The 17,422-nt window shown below is 35.5% G+C and overlaps 1 protein-coding gene across 1 annotated transcript in view; it reads right to left on the bottom strand.

The window, feature by feature from the left end:
- Window positions 1-17,422, bottom strand: part of LOC140245295 (protein Obscurin-like) — a 131,160-nt gene that overhangs the window by 85,803 nt on the left and 27,935 nt on the right. The window contains 2 exon segments of the mRNA XM_072324879.1: window positions 16,019-16,130; window positions 17,207-17,376. Coding sequence (XP_072180980.1) covers window positions 16,019-16,130; window positions 17,207-17,376 — 282 coding nt within the window.

The raw sequence follows: 17,422 nt of genomic DNA, 5'->3' as shown, positions 1-17,422 counted from the left end.
GTCTCTATCCTATCTTCCATTTACTCACTTGACATTGGAGTAGTAAACCAAACTCTTACTGCAGGATACCACTCAACTCTTTCCCCTTTCCCAATCCAATGGAACCCAAGGTCCCCTGTATGGCATTTTAATGGCTGGCTGTGAGATGTGTTTTTATCCTATGACGAATGACCTTGTTCGTTACAAAACTCAATGGCAGGACAATTAAAGGCTTCTGTAGTCTACTGTGTGATTACATCCAGTCATGCCAACATACGGAGGGAAAAGTGAGCACTATACAAAAACAAATCAAGGTTAATTAGATATAAAGCACCAACACACTTCAGAAAAACAAACAATTGACAAATTGTACAGCAGAACTGCAGAATTTCAGCCTGATCTGCAACAATGATTTTTCCTTGGATCAATACAATATTAATATTTAATCCTTTCTATACCAGGGACTTTGGATAACACATGAAGAGTTTGTTTGCAAAAACCGATAAGTCCTTATTTGTCAAATGGAGATATTTGCGACTAAAAGTCAAGAAAAATAAAGAGAATAATAAGAAAATTTTTGCTTCTTTTGACCATAACTTCAAAAATGTACCTTTATATGTAGTAACCAATATATCATTTAAAAGGTATTATTTTGTACTTAAAGATAGAGACTGTACTTCAAAATCTTCAAAAATGGACTTATCGGTTTTTGCAAACAAACTCTTCACATACAACATGAAGAGGTTCTTTTTGTTGTTGTTGTTGTTGTTGTGCCAATCTGCACTCAAGGCACACAAAGGGTTGAGGAGATAATTTGATATGTGTTTTTCTACCACTTAAAAGAATTGCTGATGATAAGCAGTACATGTATATTATACAAATAATGAATGTTTATGAGTGCAATGGACAGAATATTTCATGAGGGGAAAGATGAAATGATCCATTCAACGAGGCACAGCCGAGTTGAATGGATCTACATTTCATCTTTCACCAAATGAAATATTCTGTCCATAGCACCAATGAAAAACATTTGTTATTTGTTTTATATAACGCCTAAAATAGATCCTTCTCATTTGATGTTTTATTAATCTACAAACAAGAGAGAATCTGAGATCGCGAGAGTGCTCACTGAGCGCTTGTTACACTAGCGTGCTGTCGCATACACACACTGCAAACGCAAGCGTTCAACACGCGTAGTGTGCCGGGCTCTCAGCGAGCGTGCAATGGAGCAAATCGTATGGATCCAAATGGAGTCACAATTGCACAGGTGATGACGTCATAGTGAAATGGGCCGAATGATCAATGTCAAACAACCAATCAAATGACAAGGATCTCTTCAGGCATTGTATAATATATTCTGATGATGCAATAAAAATTGCTATCTTGGAACTATCTTGCATAGAAAACTTACTGTGTAAAGTATGATTTATTTACACATAATTTGTATAGCGTACAGTGAATATTTTCAGCTGTATAACAAGATAAAAAGCCGGTAGACAGACAAGATGAATATTATACAGCATTATACCATGGATAACAAATGAATTATAAAGAAAACCTGGCATGCTGACTGACATCATTTAGCTACAGAAAAACAAAGTAAGGGTACCATACTGCATAGTTTTATGGCCTGGATATTACATTCGCTTTAACATAGAAAATATATTAGATAAACAAAAAAATTGCTAAGGCAAATGATGCTATCACTTCTGTTAGAGTTTTCAGTTATTTTTGTATTAAGCAAACAAAAAACAACAACAAATGAATGAATATCAAGTTATTACAGTACATCTATTAATGATTGCTTATTCTTTTAGAAAGGGACCAATCAGTTTTGCATCTTGTTTGGGTAGATAATTTGGCAGAAGGGTTAGGATCCACTCAAACTTTCCCTATTCAAACAAAATTTGCAATAAAAGGTATTAAACAAATATCACAACAGCAAAATATCGGTCCTTTCATCTTGGAAAAAGTAAATGGGTCATGTTTTTATTTGTTTTTATAAACATAGATCTTCTCTTAGCATCTTAGCTACATAACAGGTTAGTGACAAACAGCTGGGTGTTTCATAATTTCAATGCTATAAATTTAAGCGCAAAGCATTTTGTATCCAATTTATGATTATTAACCAGTTTATAATAGTGATCAGCTAATAGACCCTGTTAGCTGTTCCAACTTAAAAAGATCCAATTTACCAATGTGTCCAGAAAGATGAAAACGTTAAAGATGGGTGAAAAAGAGAAATGAAATGCTGTGTTTACACTGGCATGGATGATCAGAATTTGGTTTTTTACCTTTAAAGGCATAGTTTACCATTTGCAGATGAAACAAAAACCCAGCATTAAAATAGTTCTAAAATATGAGTAAGGAATAGAAATAACCACTGCAAAAAAATTGAATCAGTAAAATTGATGTTAAGTATTGTTAAATATACAAAATGTGCACAATAATTATAATGAACATGTTTCCAGACTACACCGTCTACAGTTACATTCTATGCCAAAAATGATGATATATCATTGTATTTTAGGCTTTATTGCAAAAATTGTATATGGTAGGATGTTTTGTGATACAACTGACCTACATATATGCATCAAATGTGATATTTAAAAAATTTTTTTTAATCACTGCTCCCAAAGGTAAACAGGACCTTTAAGACATGAAGTAGCAGTGACAACACTGGGGCACTCCTGTTCTACCTCGCTCAATTATGTCTACAATCCTCCCTGACAGCCAGGCTGCTGTAGGCCCCCCCCCCCCCCCTCAGGATTGTGTGTCTACACAGTATGTGTGTTAAACACACAGGCAGGCAGGGACTGTTTTAGTAGGCAAAGTTTTCACGAGGTAACCCAGAAATGTCCAGAAATATTTGTGCAAGATGGAACAGCTAGGAACACATAAGGATGTTGTACCTTTCAGTGAAGTAAACTGTTGCTGACATTAAAGCCATAGTACTTGTGGTAACAGAATCATTTCTTTTACTTGCTTTTTTGAATACAGTTATTTCTACTTATTTCTATCTTGTGTCTTTGTGTCTATCATGCTGTGTTTTGGTAAACCAATTAACATGATATAATTACTTGTACATGTAATAAATCTTGTTTCCCATCACTGAATATGGAGAGTTTGTTTGCAAAAACCGATAAGTCCATTTTTGAAGATTTTGAAGTACGGTCTCTGTCATAAAGTACAAAATAATACTTTTAAATGATATATTGTGCACTACATATAGAGGTACATTTTTGAAGTTATGGTCATGAGAATAAAAAATTTTCTTATCAATCTCTTTAATTTTTCTTGACCTTTAATTGCAAATATCTCCATTTGGCAAATATGGACTTATCGGTTTTTGCGAACAAACTCTTCATATTATCAAAGACTACGGCATCCAAACGGGTATGGGAGATACGATAGTAAAATGCAACAACAAAACTCAACTTCTTCACAGTGCTTTTCATATTAACTTATCAAATCAAATCAAATCAAAGCATTGTATTGTATTATGTGGTGACTACTATGGAGTCTTTATCAATGTGATAGAGGGTCTAATTTTCCTGCTTGTAAATACCTTTAGCAAAGTATTTGAGCATCATCTCTGTGCCTTGCCATCTCTTGGAAGTGGGGCAATAGCCATACCTTAACAAATTAACCACAAAGCCTGATTTAAAAAGGTTAGTCATGCATGATATAAAAGTGCATATGGGAGAATAATAACTGCAGAAACCTAATAGAGTCAGAGAATATTACATTTCCAGTTGTGATGTTTGACATTTTTATGATTCTCGGCCATCTCATGGAGAATAAATGTTTTATGTACAAATGGTAAATTCAAAATACCAAAGCAATAAAACAATCACAAGCGTTGAATCTCAAAACATTTAAGGATTTAAAATTTGTACAGGATGTACAGCATAATGTGGTTGGGATGTTGGAACTTATTATTTTGGCTCAAATACTAGATCTCTCAGGAACTGGCATAGTTATTTCAAAACAAGTCTCAGCAGGTGCATTCAAAATTTAAACTTGAATAGACTAAATAAGAAACATTACTCAAAAGTATTGATAATCAATTTTTTTTCTCGCACAGCATATAGTTGATGCAACAGTCTCCAAAGTGCCTACAGGAGTAAATCACAGAATCAAGCTACTTGTATAGACAGCTGCAAGGTCTATAAAGGATTATATTACATGCATCATAATGTTCACAAATGCATTGCTACCATGCCAATCAACCTTTTTTGAAGCTACACAAACTTGATACATGTGTATCAGACCATGCAGGTATGGATACTGATAGAAGAGACCTACTTTCAGCAGGTAATGTAAATACATCATCAAATAAACATAGCTTACTCTCTGGCACAGGTCTCCAGGCACTGGCTGAGTTAACATTGGTATCACTCAGTCCCAACGATCCAATCCAGGTGTTATCAAACCCAGTGCATGATCTTCTCTTTCCGCCTCAAATATCTCCACCGGTATTAACCCCCGGTATCCTGCACCCCTCACAATCCCACAAAGATGGCAGGTGAAATCGAATCCTACTAGACGGGAGGCTGAAGAAGCAATACCAAGCACCTGTCCACCATCCTCATGTAAGCGTGTCCAGCAAGAGAAAAGCAGTCCAGATGGAATGGCTTAACCTGACTTATACCGGTATAATGAGCACCCCTCTCTCTGAGCACCCTTCACAATCCCCGCCTACTCTGGTCTTGTGAATCCACAAGGTCACTGCCCACAAGTCAAATCACATAATTTGAGTCTTCGAGATGAGCAGCACTCAGGAACACAGAAAATTAGTATCAGAGGGGATTGAGACAGAGAGAGAGAGGTGGAGGTAGGAATGGAAATCAAAGCACAGAGAGAGAATGACTAAGGGGCCTAGGAGAAGGGAGACAAGAAATAGAATGGAATAACGTGAGACTGGAGAAGACAAGAGAATAAAAGAGAATGAAACAATAGCAAAGAGGAAACAAGATTCATACCAAGAGATACTGCCATAGTCATTGATATTGAAAGGTGGAGAATTATATAAACAAGGAGAAGAAAATTTGAACAAAATATATAATACAGCCTACACTGTTTTCTTCAGTCGATTTGCAGCAAATTCATAGATCAAAGTTTGATGTAGAAACATTCCATGAGTAAAATCCTCTTGGGTGATATTGTTTGCTGCACAGAGTAGGGAAGAACGTTGTGTGTGTTTTAATTGGCCATACCAGCACCTAGCCGCCATGTGCACACAATGAACCGTATACGAACTTGTTCCGCCTGTCACTGAGACCAGGTCGTGTCAGCTAGGGATGCCTGGAATAGCGGAGGGCATACCACCGTACTCTCAAGCCTGGAGTGTCCCATGGGCGGAGGGGCCCTCCATCACCGGTGGAACACTGGTCTGGCAATCAACTGGAAGATCTGCCAAGATGGAGTTGATGGCTTTAAAAACTGTCATGTACTTAAGCCTTCCCGGGAAAAGAAAAGCACTGGGGGTCGGAACGATAACCGCGTCATCAAAAGCTGAAAGACAAATTTATAAAGCTGGGGTTGTTTGTATGTGTGTCAAGGGGAATTATGGGCAGAATTGACCTCATTTAGTTTATCAATAGCTGTTTTCTGTGAAGCTCAGAGTTTGAAAGACAGACCTGGTACACAATTGTCAAGCTGATATCTCCTGGCACTGTAAAACTGGATGTCTTCGAATATCTTTATTTTCATCACTGAATGAGATGGTAATGAAAGTACCTTTAAAGGCATAATCTAAAATTTGCAGATGAAACAAAAACCCAGCATTAAGGCTTCAAAATAGTTCTAAAATGTGAGTTAGATATAGGAACAACCAATGTAAAAACTTGAACGAGTATTATCGATGTTAAGTATTGATAAATACAAAATGTGAGCAATAGTTATGATAGAAATTTTTCCAGATGAAACCATCTACAGTTAAGGTTTAATGAGAAAAATAGTGATATCTCCTCATATTTTAGGCTTTATTGCAAAAATTTTATATGGAAGGATGTTTTGTGATACAACTAACCTACATATACGCATCAAAAGTGATATCTTGAACACTTTTGAAATCACTGCTCCCAAAGGTAAACAGGATCTTTAAAGTGATTCTTCATTGTCACTGAACTCACAATCCTTCATCCATGACAGAAAGCAAGGAAGAAATCAGTTTGTTTCATATATCATCATGACTTCTTTTATGTGACTAATAGCAAAAGTAGCCTAATGTAAGTGACTTTATAATGGCTCCACATTGACACACGTACCACTGCATCCCACATAACTATGGCAGACAGGCCTTGTAAACACGAAACCTGCCAGAGAATATTTGGATTCTGATCATGATGCAATTTGTGGAGTGTTAAAGCCTTGACATGATACATTCCCTCTTTTTTTTTTACCCAAAGAAATGCACTATTCTGGTGACATACTGTATGAGGTGTTATTTTTTCAAGGGCTTAATTTTCATGAGTTTCGCAAATCACAATGGACCATGAATTGAACAACATGCGAAAATGTCACCACGTGCTAAAATAGTGCACTTTATATGAAGGCCTCTGTGTCAATTCGCAAAAACAGCATCTCACAAAAATGTCTGTGAACTCCTCATTTGTGAAAATATCTTTACGTAAAAACAACAGCATACACAGTAATTGCAAGAAAATCTGATGAAAAGTCAAGCTTTAGAAACTGCTAAAAATAAGTGGCATTTCTTTCTTAATATTTGAAACAATCATTCTTTACAACATGTGGAACACGCAAAGGCACCCATTACAATCCACGCATGGCTCTAATGTTGATTTTTGTTTTCATGACTGTAACATAGTTTGGTCAAGATAATGGTATATAGAAATTTTGTAGAGATTTGCATATTATGCCACATATCAGCTGAAGAAAATATCAATAAGCATTGAGATGAGACTATATGTGATGTCATTAAAAAGCTAGTGATGAACTATTTCCTCACTTGCAATACACACATTCCTGAGCCACATTTACTGCTTGGAGCTACATCCTACCTACATTGGCTGACACCGTTTCACATTGCGTCAAATTAGAGCTTTGAAATCCAATTACTGATAAGCATCCGACCAGACTGCGTACACCTCTCTGCTTGTCCTAGATTAACCCACTCAATTCTGACAACATTCTTGGCAGACTCTCAGATAATTTTCTGCTCATATGAGTGCCATCTGTCCAATGATGTGATTCAATCTGCAGCCCATATAGTGAAAAAGACATTTCATACAGTGCTCATCCAATGATCAGGGACCGCTTGGCACGAACAGTGCTCAATGTCCAAGATACCTGTAATGTAAAATAATATATTTTATGTGTTATTTTCACTTGCATGATTGAAATCACATGCTTCTGGGGCCATTTTTCAGTGGCAACAGTTCACTTCTCCCTCACCATTACATGTTTAAAGTTATTACTAAATGGAGAGAAATAATAATTACCTGTAGGGATTTTATTTGTTTTCCAGAGCAGTTACTTTCCACAAAGTCCAAGATGGATTCTGCATATTGTGCAGACAATAACATCATGTATTTACCAATTGGCCATAGGCCACTCCCTTATTTAGTGATTGAAATTATTACTAAATGGAGAGAAATGATTACCCTTGGGTACTTCCTTTATTTTCCAGAGCAGTTGCTTTATTACTAAGTCCAAAATGGATTCTGCTGATTGTGCATATGAAATATTTACCAATTGGCCATAGGAGGTAGTTAATGGGACTACACAATAGGGTGGCATGTGATGGAAATGTCAAAAAGCTTCTTCTCACATGTGCACTCCATTTCTGATACCATTTTGTGTCTCTCTGTGTTATCACATGTGTGTACAGTGCACTCCCGTTATAACGAACACGGTTATAACGAAATTCCGGTTACAACGAAATAAAATTTAGGGCCGCAACATTGTCAACTCTATGTATTTTTATTGTTTATTCATTCGGTTATAACGAAATTTCGTTATAACGAAAGAAAACTGCCAGTCCCGAGGACTTCGTTATAACGGGAGTCCACTGTATTTCATAATGTTGATATCAATTGGCACGATGGCTAGTAAGTTTAGTGATTTGCAAGGGTCTACTCCCGCCATTTTATTAAAGGTCTGGTCCCACTTGCGTTTAGGAATATTTGCACATGAATTACACACAAAGTTGGTTCATATTCACTAAACATCCTCAATATTTGTGAAACATGCTTGCATGATTCAGCCGACATCCGCAAACGTCAGCAATTATCCGCAGAGGCACGTTTTTCCATTGCCAGGATTTTTGAGCTGCACAAAATTTTGGTTGTGGATGTTTTCCTAAATGGCAGTGGGGCCGGGCCCTAAGCAAGGAGACGTGCTTAAATGAGCATATACAAAAATCTATAAAAAGTTACATAAATTTGAGAAAACATAATATTTTGCTAACTATGTTGCTGTCTCAGAATAATGTGGCACACATGGGGTTTACAATGTGGCACATAAAGAGTTAATTGCCAATGAATAGAGATTACATAATTCCTATGGTGTCACCATGGCCTTTATTTTTCAACTGAGACACACTGCTACACCTGAGTGGGCTTACAAATCAAGTTATACTTACACTTATTAACTAAATGCTGTAAAAGAAAAAGATATCAAATTATAGAGCTTGGCACAAAAAGAATTGAAAGTAAACAATAAATCTGCATCAGTCTGTAGACAAGACTATGGCAGCATGGTTTAATTTGCTGACTGCTGATGAATACAACTGTTATCAGCATTGCACATCTTTTTGTCATCATCAGGACTTGTCTTTTCTGTTGTCCATGTTTGTTATTAAAGCCAAGCCTGTGAGCTGACCAACACATTCAATATAAGGTGAGCTTCTAACTCCTCATGCTGCACAAACTATGCATTCAAACCATTGTTCTTTCCAAGTAAATATTTTTTTGGCAACATACACCTGTGTAAGTGATGATCAGGGTATTATAAATCAATACAAGTCAACAAGCATTTGTATTGCACAGTCACTTTGATGGACAGCACAGAAATCAATATCAGAATTCATCCTAGTCCTGCTCCGTCCCCCTTCCACAATGTGGGTCAATAGTCATGTTGTACCAGTATGACGTGATTATTGTTGTTATATATGACTTGCATTTGATCAAATGTCTTAGAAGATAATAAAGACTTAAAGGAAAAGCTATACAAGCAAATTAAAATTGGACTATTCAGCAGGTTGATACTGTAAAACCAAAAACATTGGCTGCATAAAACTTTTGTAACTTAGAGCAGATTGTTTTTTTTCATGGCAGGAAGATTTTGCAAATTGCCAACCATGAAAAATTATGAGTTTACTACATGAACTGGATTGTGTAGACAAAAACTTTTGCATGCATTTTGCTTTTGCACATAGTGGCTCCTCATGAAATTTGACAAAAAGTTTCATGCATATGAAAATATCTGTTATCTGTTTATCTGTATATATCTGTTATCAGATATCAGAAATTATCAGAATATCAGAACCATTAGTCAACTCATTATGCTCTTTTGTGATGCTTCTTTAAATAAAAATATGAAATCAGTTTATCATCATTATATGGTGTATATTATTGCAGCTAACATTGGTATGTACAAACATTAGACACATCTTGGAAGGACAGCTAACAAGTCAGGTAAACATTGTCTGATTAAAAACAAGCACTATCAAACACATGTAATACTGAGAACCATAGTGCATTTAGAATCATAAAGATTGCACCAAGTCCTTATATTGCTTTATGTATGTTCAAAACAAGCCAGATCCAATGATATGATATAACCAAGGTAATACAAACTGCCCTATAATGTCTGTGACTTGAAAATACATATTGCAGTATCGCAGACAAATATATCAGAAGTTGTCTACCTCCTTTGTTTCTCTGCCTTACTGGTCATAAAGCCTGTCCCCCTTTTTACTTGCTATTTATGTTGTGGCATTTTGGAAGCCTATGCAGTCTATTACTTTCCATAACTATATATGACTTGTTCTATTCTTCAGCAACAGAGATGTTGTCTGTAGCAAAGACCTGACTACACAACTGCCAACTGGAGATCCAAAAAGTTGACTGAATCGACAATCATAATCAGATATTACAATCATGGCAGCATTTTCCTCTTTTTGACAGTAAATCACACAAAATTGAGGCATCCAAGTATAAGAAAGAGACAGAGACCTAAATTCAATAATGGGCCTTGAATTAACCAGTTGAAGACTAGACCCTGAGTATACTTGGGCAGGTGTCTATGGGAAATGTGTGTTATAGCAAAATCGGCTCAACTTATCTGATTGTGCTCAAACATGTTTCCCATAGACACCTGTGTAACTATACTTTGGTCTATTTATTAAACATCAATGGTTTGGATGCATACTATGAGAAGCATACCAAAACTATTTAAGTTGCATTGTTTAGCCATGTAGGAAGCTGAGATTTTACAACTCTGATGGAATATTTGTTTATTTCATTTGCCTTTTGCATTGTGTAAATATTACACCAGATTATCAGAGTTTTGATGTCAAAAGCACAAAAACACATGCAACAGATCAGATAGTATACGCACATGTTAACTTAGAATCCAATAACATCTAAAACATGAAAGATGACAAAATTCCTTCCTTTTTTTTTATTCTGACAGAAAGAATATCATTGCTCAAATGGTTATGGAATTGGTATACATTGAATCAAATTTTACACTTATCAAAGATAACAGTTATAACAGATAACATTTTTCAATTGTTTATGATGATTATCATTATATATGTATTACAATAAATTCCATAACCAATAATATAATAATAATCACAGGCAATCTTGAAAGTTAGAAGTTTGAGCAGAACTGGTAGACTAAGTCTTGCAGATGACACACATGATATGTCTACCTTTGTTATTTCTGAACAGAGGTAATCTCTGTAACATCTGTTTAAGCAGACTAAGTTTATGTCTGACCTAGTCTCTACATATTATGTGGCATAAAACACTGTTACAAGTGCTACAGACACTCTACTGGCTGTTTGCCACATACCTTGTCACCATGACAACATGAGGTTTAGTTTTTAAAGGGATACATAGAGAAGTCTTTATTTGCTCTGTTTGATTCATACAACTAAAATCCACATTCAGAGTCTATCATATCAAAATGATGCATAGTATCAAAATAATTCTTTCAACATTAACTGCCAATTAACTATAATATGAAAGAAAATGTCATAACTTATCTCATATCTACTGTTGATAGCAAGATGTTTGTAATAGCTACATTTAAGCTACATTTTTTTTTTTTATCAATGAGTAGAAATGACAGTAGATTCCATTGTAAAAGTGAATGTTTACAAATGCATATATTCATGTATATATCACACACTCACACATAGGACTATGCATACAGACATACATACACATAAATATGTAAAACATATGCATGATAAACACACAGTATACATATTATATCACAGCCATGTAGAAATGGCACCTTTTTTTGTGATGACTTTTAAAATTTTTGACAATTACTTCATAATCAGTCTTACCTTCTTCTTTTTTTTTTTTTTGCATATTCACTCACAAATTAGTTTTTCACTGACATGATTTCTCTTTCAAGTTGCCCAAATGTGCATGAGAAAATTTGCTCATTGCAGCATTCTCACATTTCACTTTAAACAGTTTACTGTATCTCGCTGACAAATCATGAAAATTGTCTTGAATCTTTCCTCTGATTTATCTTTCTTTCATTTATCTTCTTTAATACAAGAGGTGCAGGTGCATGTCCAGTGAGGGGCTAGGACATGGGGAGGGGGAGTGCTCAGACCTTGAAATGTGTTTTAAAACCTTTTTATTGGGCTTAGAATTGAAAGAATTAAACATAATTACAATTATTCAAATTCGCGAAATTTTTCCGTTGAGATGTTTTCATTGCGACTGATTGACAAAGTGCCCTACAGCAACGTAAATAAGCACCAAATTGATTCATCAATTCAGTGCTTATTTTTGTCAATGTAGGGCAATTTGTCAATCAGTTGCAATAATTACAATTACTCAGTATACAATATAATAATCTAATATATATCCAAATCACTGCATATAGAGTTAAAAGAATTTCTTTAAATTTCTTTAAAAGAGAGCAAGGAGGTTGATATGTTTGAGGGGACTTGGTATAGATTGCCATATGACAGGTCTATGATTTCTGAGGGTTTTATGTGTTCATGTTATCCTATGATTATCTAGATGGATATTGGTGATGTATATGTTGCATATTTACTGGAAATGCAAGCTTGATTTTTTTTTTTTTTCAAAAGTTTAAAACTGAGGGAAGCATTTTATAATGATAGACACAAAGATTCCTGTCTGTTGAAGCATTTGTATCAAGTATCTTTCAAATAATTAAATAGAGGACCAGTGTGTGAGAGATATGACAATTTTGTGCAAATCCTAACTGCTTTCTTATATGTAATTAAAGTGTATGATCTAGTTTGCTCTTAGAACAAAGACCTCAAATCAGGTTAGAATGAGATACATTTTATATTTCTTTCATGTAGGTAGGGTCCTTTAAGCTGTAATGTAGGATTAATTCATACACGTGTAAATCTATACTCAGGTTGGCCGGTGTCTCTTGAAACGCCCTTTCCTCTCGGAATGCAAGCCCTCGACCAGCCCTGGTATAAATGGCAGCGCGTTGCTTACCGTACCCCACGTCATCGTAATGAGTTCAGCACATGGCCTCGCGGCCTTGCTGGGGTAACGGGACGGAGGGTGTATGCTTAACGGGAGCTAACTCTCCATGGTGCGGTCTGCCCAGATCACAGAGGCATGGCTTAAAGACTCTCAGCTCTCTGACTTATCAAAGGTTTATGTGGGATTGGTCGGTTCTCTTCACTGGGACTAACAGACCTAAAAATAGACTGAATAGCATTCCAATATTGATTATCATGTCATCTGACATTCTTTTATAGTTTTCTTTCCCAGACACGTCTTGATCATAAATTGAAATGTGAGATATCTTTTACAATACCAGTGTGATAGGTACACAAAATAAGTGACTGAATGTGTGTACTCCTAAATGTCACTTAAGCAGTGTGTATACAGGCATGCCACTCATTTATAAGATTTTATTAACTTAATAAAGAGAGTTATAATGCAACAGATGGGATTACATTTTCAGTAACATTCTGCTCTAAATTTGTAAGTCCTTTTAAATATTACACACAGGGGACAGTCTTGCATCACAGTACGAATACAATTTGTACCCAAAACATCCTGTCTATACCAGGCTTGCTAGCCATCTAATTATTACAATTAGCCTCACAATTTACTTACACTAAAACCTCTCTTGTTTAGGTGCAAAAAAAAAAACAACAACCCAAAATCAGATATCAAATTAATGCAATCACCTGGATGCTCATTGCTAACATGTACTTATCACCTATATCTATAAATAAAAATGATGAAGTTATTTGGTGAAATGTAGTAAACATTGGACACACTTAAATGGCTATCTATCTATGACAGTTTAGTGACTCTTCAGTTATGCATACAAACAAATCATGTAGGCATAGTAATGAGGCATAGTGACAATATTTTGTATAATGTTTGTGTACATAAATGTATACTTTACATCTACTAGATGTCCCCATCAAGCTTTGAATAGCCTATAACAATTCACTCATAAATGTATTATGACATATACAGTAAATGATTACTAAATGTGCATGCCACATGTTTGTATGTAAGTCTATGCCTTTTGTGAATGAATTAAAGAAAATCAAAACAGTTGCCCAAAACACCTGGGGACTGTAACATAAAACATTTAACATGAGAAAAATTCTGGTAGGAACTAAAAACTCAGGTTAGTATGATGCTGCCATTGACTTTAACATGGGAAATGTTCGTTCAAAATTTAACCTGAGTTTTTCTCAGGTAAAAAGTTTTATGCAACAGGCCCCTGATTGCAAAGACACACTTTGGGACTTCCTGTTAGGATTACTATTCAGTCAGTTAACCCATTGTCGACTAAGCTATAATATCCAGACACAGACGTCAGCAGAGAATGAGTGTTATGTCAGAGGTAAATGGTCTTCATAGGATTAAAGAGCTGGCTGTTGATGCTGAGTCTACGTGATCCAATGCCACAGACAGAAAGCGAAAATGTCAGTAAAAGGTTACACTCACGTTAGCGCCCCTTGTCAAGTGATATCAAATCTAAAGAGTACGGGCAGCCTGGAGAAAGGCCACATTGTGTACAGACACATTAAAGAGAATATACCTAGGCTAGATCGACAGACAGTTCTTACAACTATTGATATGTCTGTCTACCAAAGCAAATTAAGAATGATACATTGGGAACATATCACTAAGAATGATTAAGGCTCAAGTGTTTAATTTTCTACTGTTTTTCCTGGCAATTAAAGTCAGTTGACTTTTTATATTTGACCCATTCCATACCCGATTCTGAAATCCTCATACACTTAGTAACACAGGCCACCAGGTTCCCGTATGGAACGGGTTAATAGCATTGTTCCTGTATCTTTGTGTACATGAAAACAAAGTTTTACAAGAGATTAAAAAAAAAATGCTTTTTGAACTAAATATTGCAGTACTAGATGGTGGTGAGATATCATACAAGACTATTTAAAACAAATAACAGATGTCAAGAGTTCACAAAAAAGAAAAAAAAGAAACCTGACTTTGTGAATCATGGTTGGAACATAACAGTCAATATAATAGCAAGTACTGATGCTTCTTTCCAGCTAAATTCTTTGCTGCAGGTTTCATGTTTCTTCTCTTTTCCTGTTCTATCAAAATAAACTTGGTCTTTAACTATTATGTGGCATGCTCGCATGCCCAACAGTGTGCCAAGTTGGCATACTTTGCTCAAACTCACAAACCTGCCCAAACCGATCAATAAATTCCCAAATGCCACCATATGATGAAAGCTTCAGTCGAGATTCCATTCCTCACACATGAAGCTTGCACTTCCTTGTGATTGCATAGCGGTGCTCGATAGGAGTTTTTGAGTAAATTCTAGTTTTCTTTCATGGTTGTGTCTGTAAAAGTCATGCCTCCCAGACCTGGACAAAAACTGCTTCAGTAATGCTACAGTTACAGAATGTGTATTCCCACAACATTCATTTCATTTCATTTCATTTCATTTCTCTTTATTGTCCAAATTATGTATAAAAACATGGCATGGAAATTTGATTTTGTCACACATTCATAAACACATATTGACAACAGATAAATAGCAACTAATATTACATTACATATAAGACATCAAATGAATACTAAAAAAAAAATACAGGGAACAGGGAACAGGGAACAGGGAACAGGGAACAGGGAACCAAAACCTCAAAACCCCGTATTTAACTTTGGCAAGTCTTTCTTTTTGCCATTCAATGATACTGGAGGGAAAGATCAGAAATTACTTACCACATTTTGCACAGATCAATCAAATGAGGCAACTTTTCCTTCTTATTAAGTTTAACATATCATGTGCTGAACTGGAATTGGGATTGTTGCTGGAGATTGCTCAAATTTGGCCACCATAATAGCAATGTGTAAATGCTTGGATCACCTAACTATCATATATATATATATATATATATATCTATCTATATATATATATATATATATATATATATATATACATATATATATATCATATATATATATATATCTATATCTATATATATATATATATATATATATATATATATATATATATATATATATATAAATATATATATATATATATATTTTTTTTAATTTTTTTTTTTTAGGGATGGCGCTTCACAACGCTATAACCTGGAGTATGGCAGTACCTCTGGTTATGGAATGCCACATCAATTATATCTATTCATAAATGAATCAATGTCCATCTAACCTGTTACTTCTGGGTGGAAGGGAGCAATGTATCTATCAAACTTGATCTGCTGAAGGGACAAATGTAAGAAGCACTGAAGGGATTTGAATCCATGACTCCCCTCAGTTTGAAGATGGAATTTCATGGTCAGATCACACGGCACCTGCTTGGTACTCACCATGGAGCTTGCATCTTGTCAGCTGATGTAGCCCTGCTTCCCTTGGTATCGGCTGAATTGTCTCCAGTGAGGTCAGTTGGGGTGATCACAATGTCACCTGTTATGTATAGGCAATAGTTTGGATGTGATTGCATTAAAGACATAATTTACCATTTGTAGATGAAACAAAAACCCACCATTAGTGCTTCAAAATAGTACTAAAATTTGAGTTAGAGATAGAAACAACCAATGTAAAAATTTGAATCAGTATGACTGATGTTAAGTATTGTTAAATATACAAAATGTGAATAAAAGTCATGATAAAAATGTTTCCAGACTAAAATGTATACAGTTATGGCTTATCAAGTTTATAAAGTAAAATAGCGATATCTCTTTAAATTGCAGGCTTTATTGCAAAAATTCTGTGTGGTAGGATGTTTTGTGATACAACTGACCTACACATATGCATCAAATGTAATATCTTGAACTTTTTTTAAATCACTGCTCCCAAAATGTGAACAGGACCTTTAACTTCAAATGAAACAGGGCAATGTCTCCTCACCAAATGAAATGTCAATGATGCATACATCACATAAATTGGTGGGAGTCATTACATTCATAAATTTGAGGACATACAAGTATTATACAAGGAGTAATTTTGGACTAAGGCAGTTAGTACACTGTATTTAACAAGGTATGCTCTATCTCCTGGACGCGGTCTTAAAGGATAATATTACACTACCGCAAAAACATTATAAATGATATGAAAAGTGAAACCAAAATGATAGTATTACTGGACTTAACTAGTAGAATCTACGACCAGTTTTGATCTTGAAGGGTTTTGGCCAAAATCCAGCTGGCACATTTAGACCTCGTAGCATACCATAGCCAGACACCAAATATATTCATTTGATGGGTTTCCTCAAATAACAAGAAAACAAATGAGAGGGACTGAACAGGACCATTACATGTGCTAAGTGGGACTTGGCCTACCAAGCGAATCTCATGCAATGTATGATTTGCTCCATTGATGGACTGCACTCTCATAACAGGGTACATGTAACACGTAGGGAGTTCTTTCCAGTTAAGATAGCCTGACAAAGTGATGTCAGATAACTCTGTGTATTAACAGTAGTCCAATTTTGTTATAGTAAGCACTTTTAATAGCTCCAATAAACCACCAGACAGCCTCACCTTCTTGTACTGAAAAGTCGTTAGCATACTCTTCACCCTGTACTGTGTCTGGAGTCTTCTCAGTTATGATAATTTCTGCCCCACAATGAACCACGCCCTCAGAGTTCACTGCCCTCACAATGTACAGTCCTTTATCTTCTGGTAGAGTAGATGGTATGGTCAAGGAGTGTCTGGAATGGAAGGAGAAAATATCCTAATCTCAATTTGTGCATCAAC

Source organism: Diadema setosum, chromosome 22 (genome assembly GCF_964275005.1).
Source record: "Diadema setosum chromosome 22, eeDiaSeto1, whole genome shotgun sequence".
NCBI classification, from domain to species: domain Eukaryota; kingdom Metazoa; phylum Echinodermata; class Echinoidea; order Diadematoida; family Diadematidae; genus Diadema; species Diadema setosum.
This window is presented reverse-complemented; position numbering and strand designations above follow the sequence as displayed.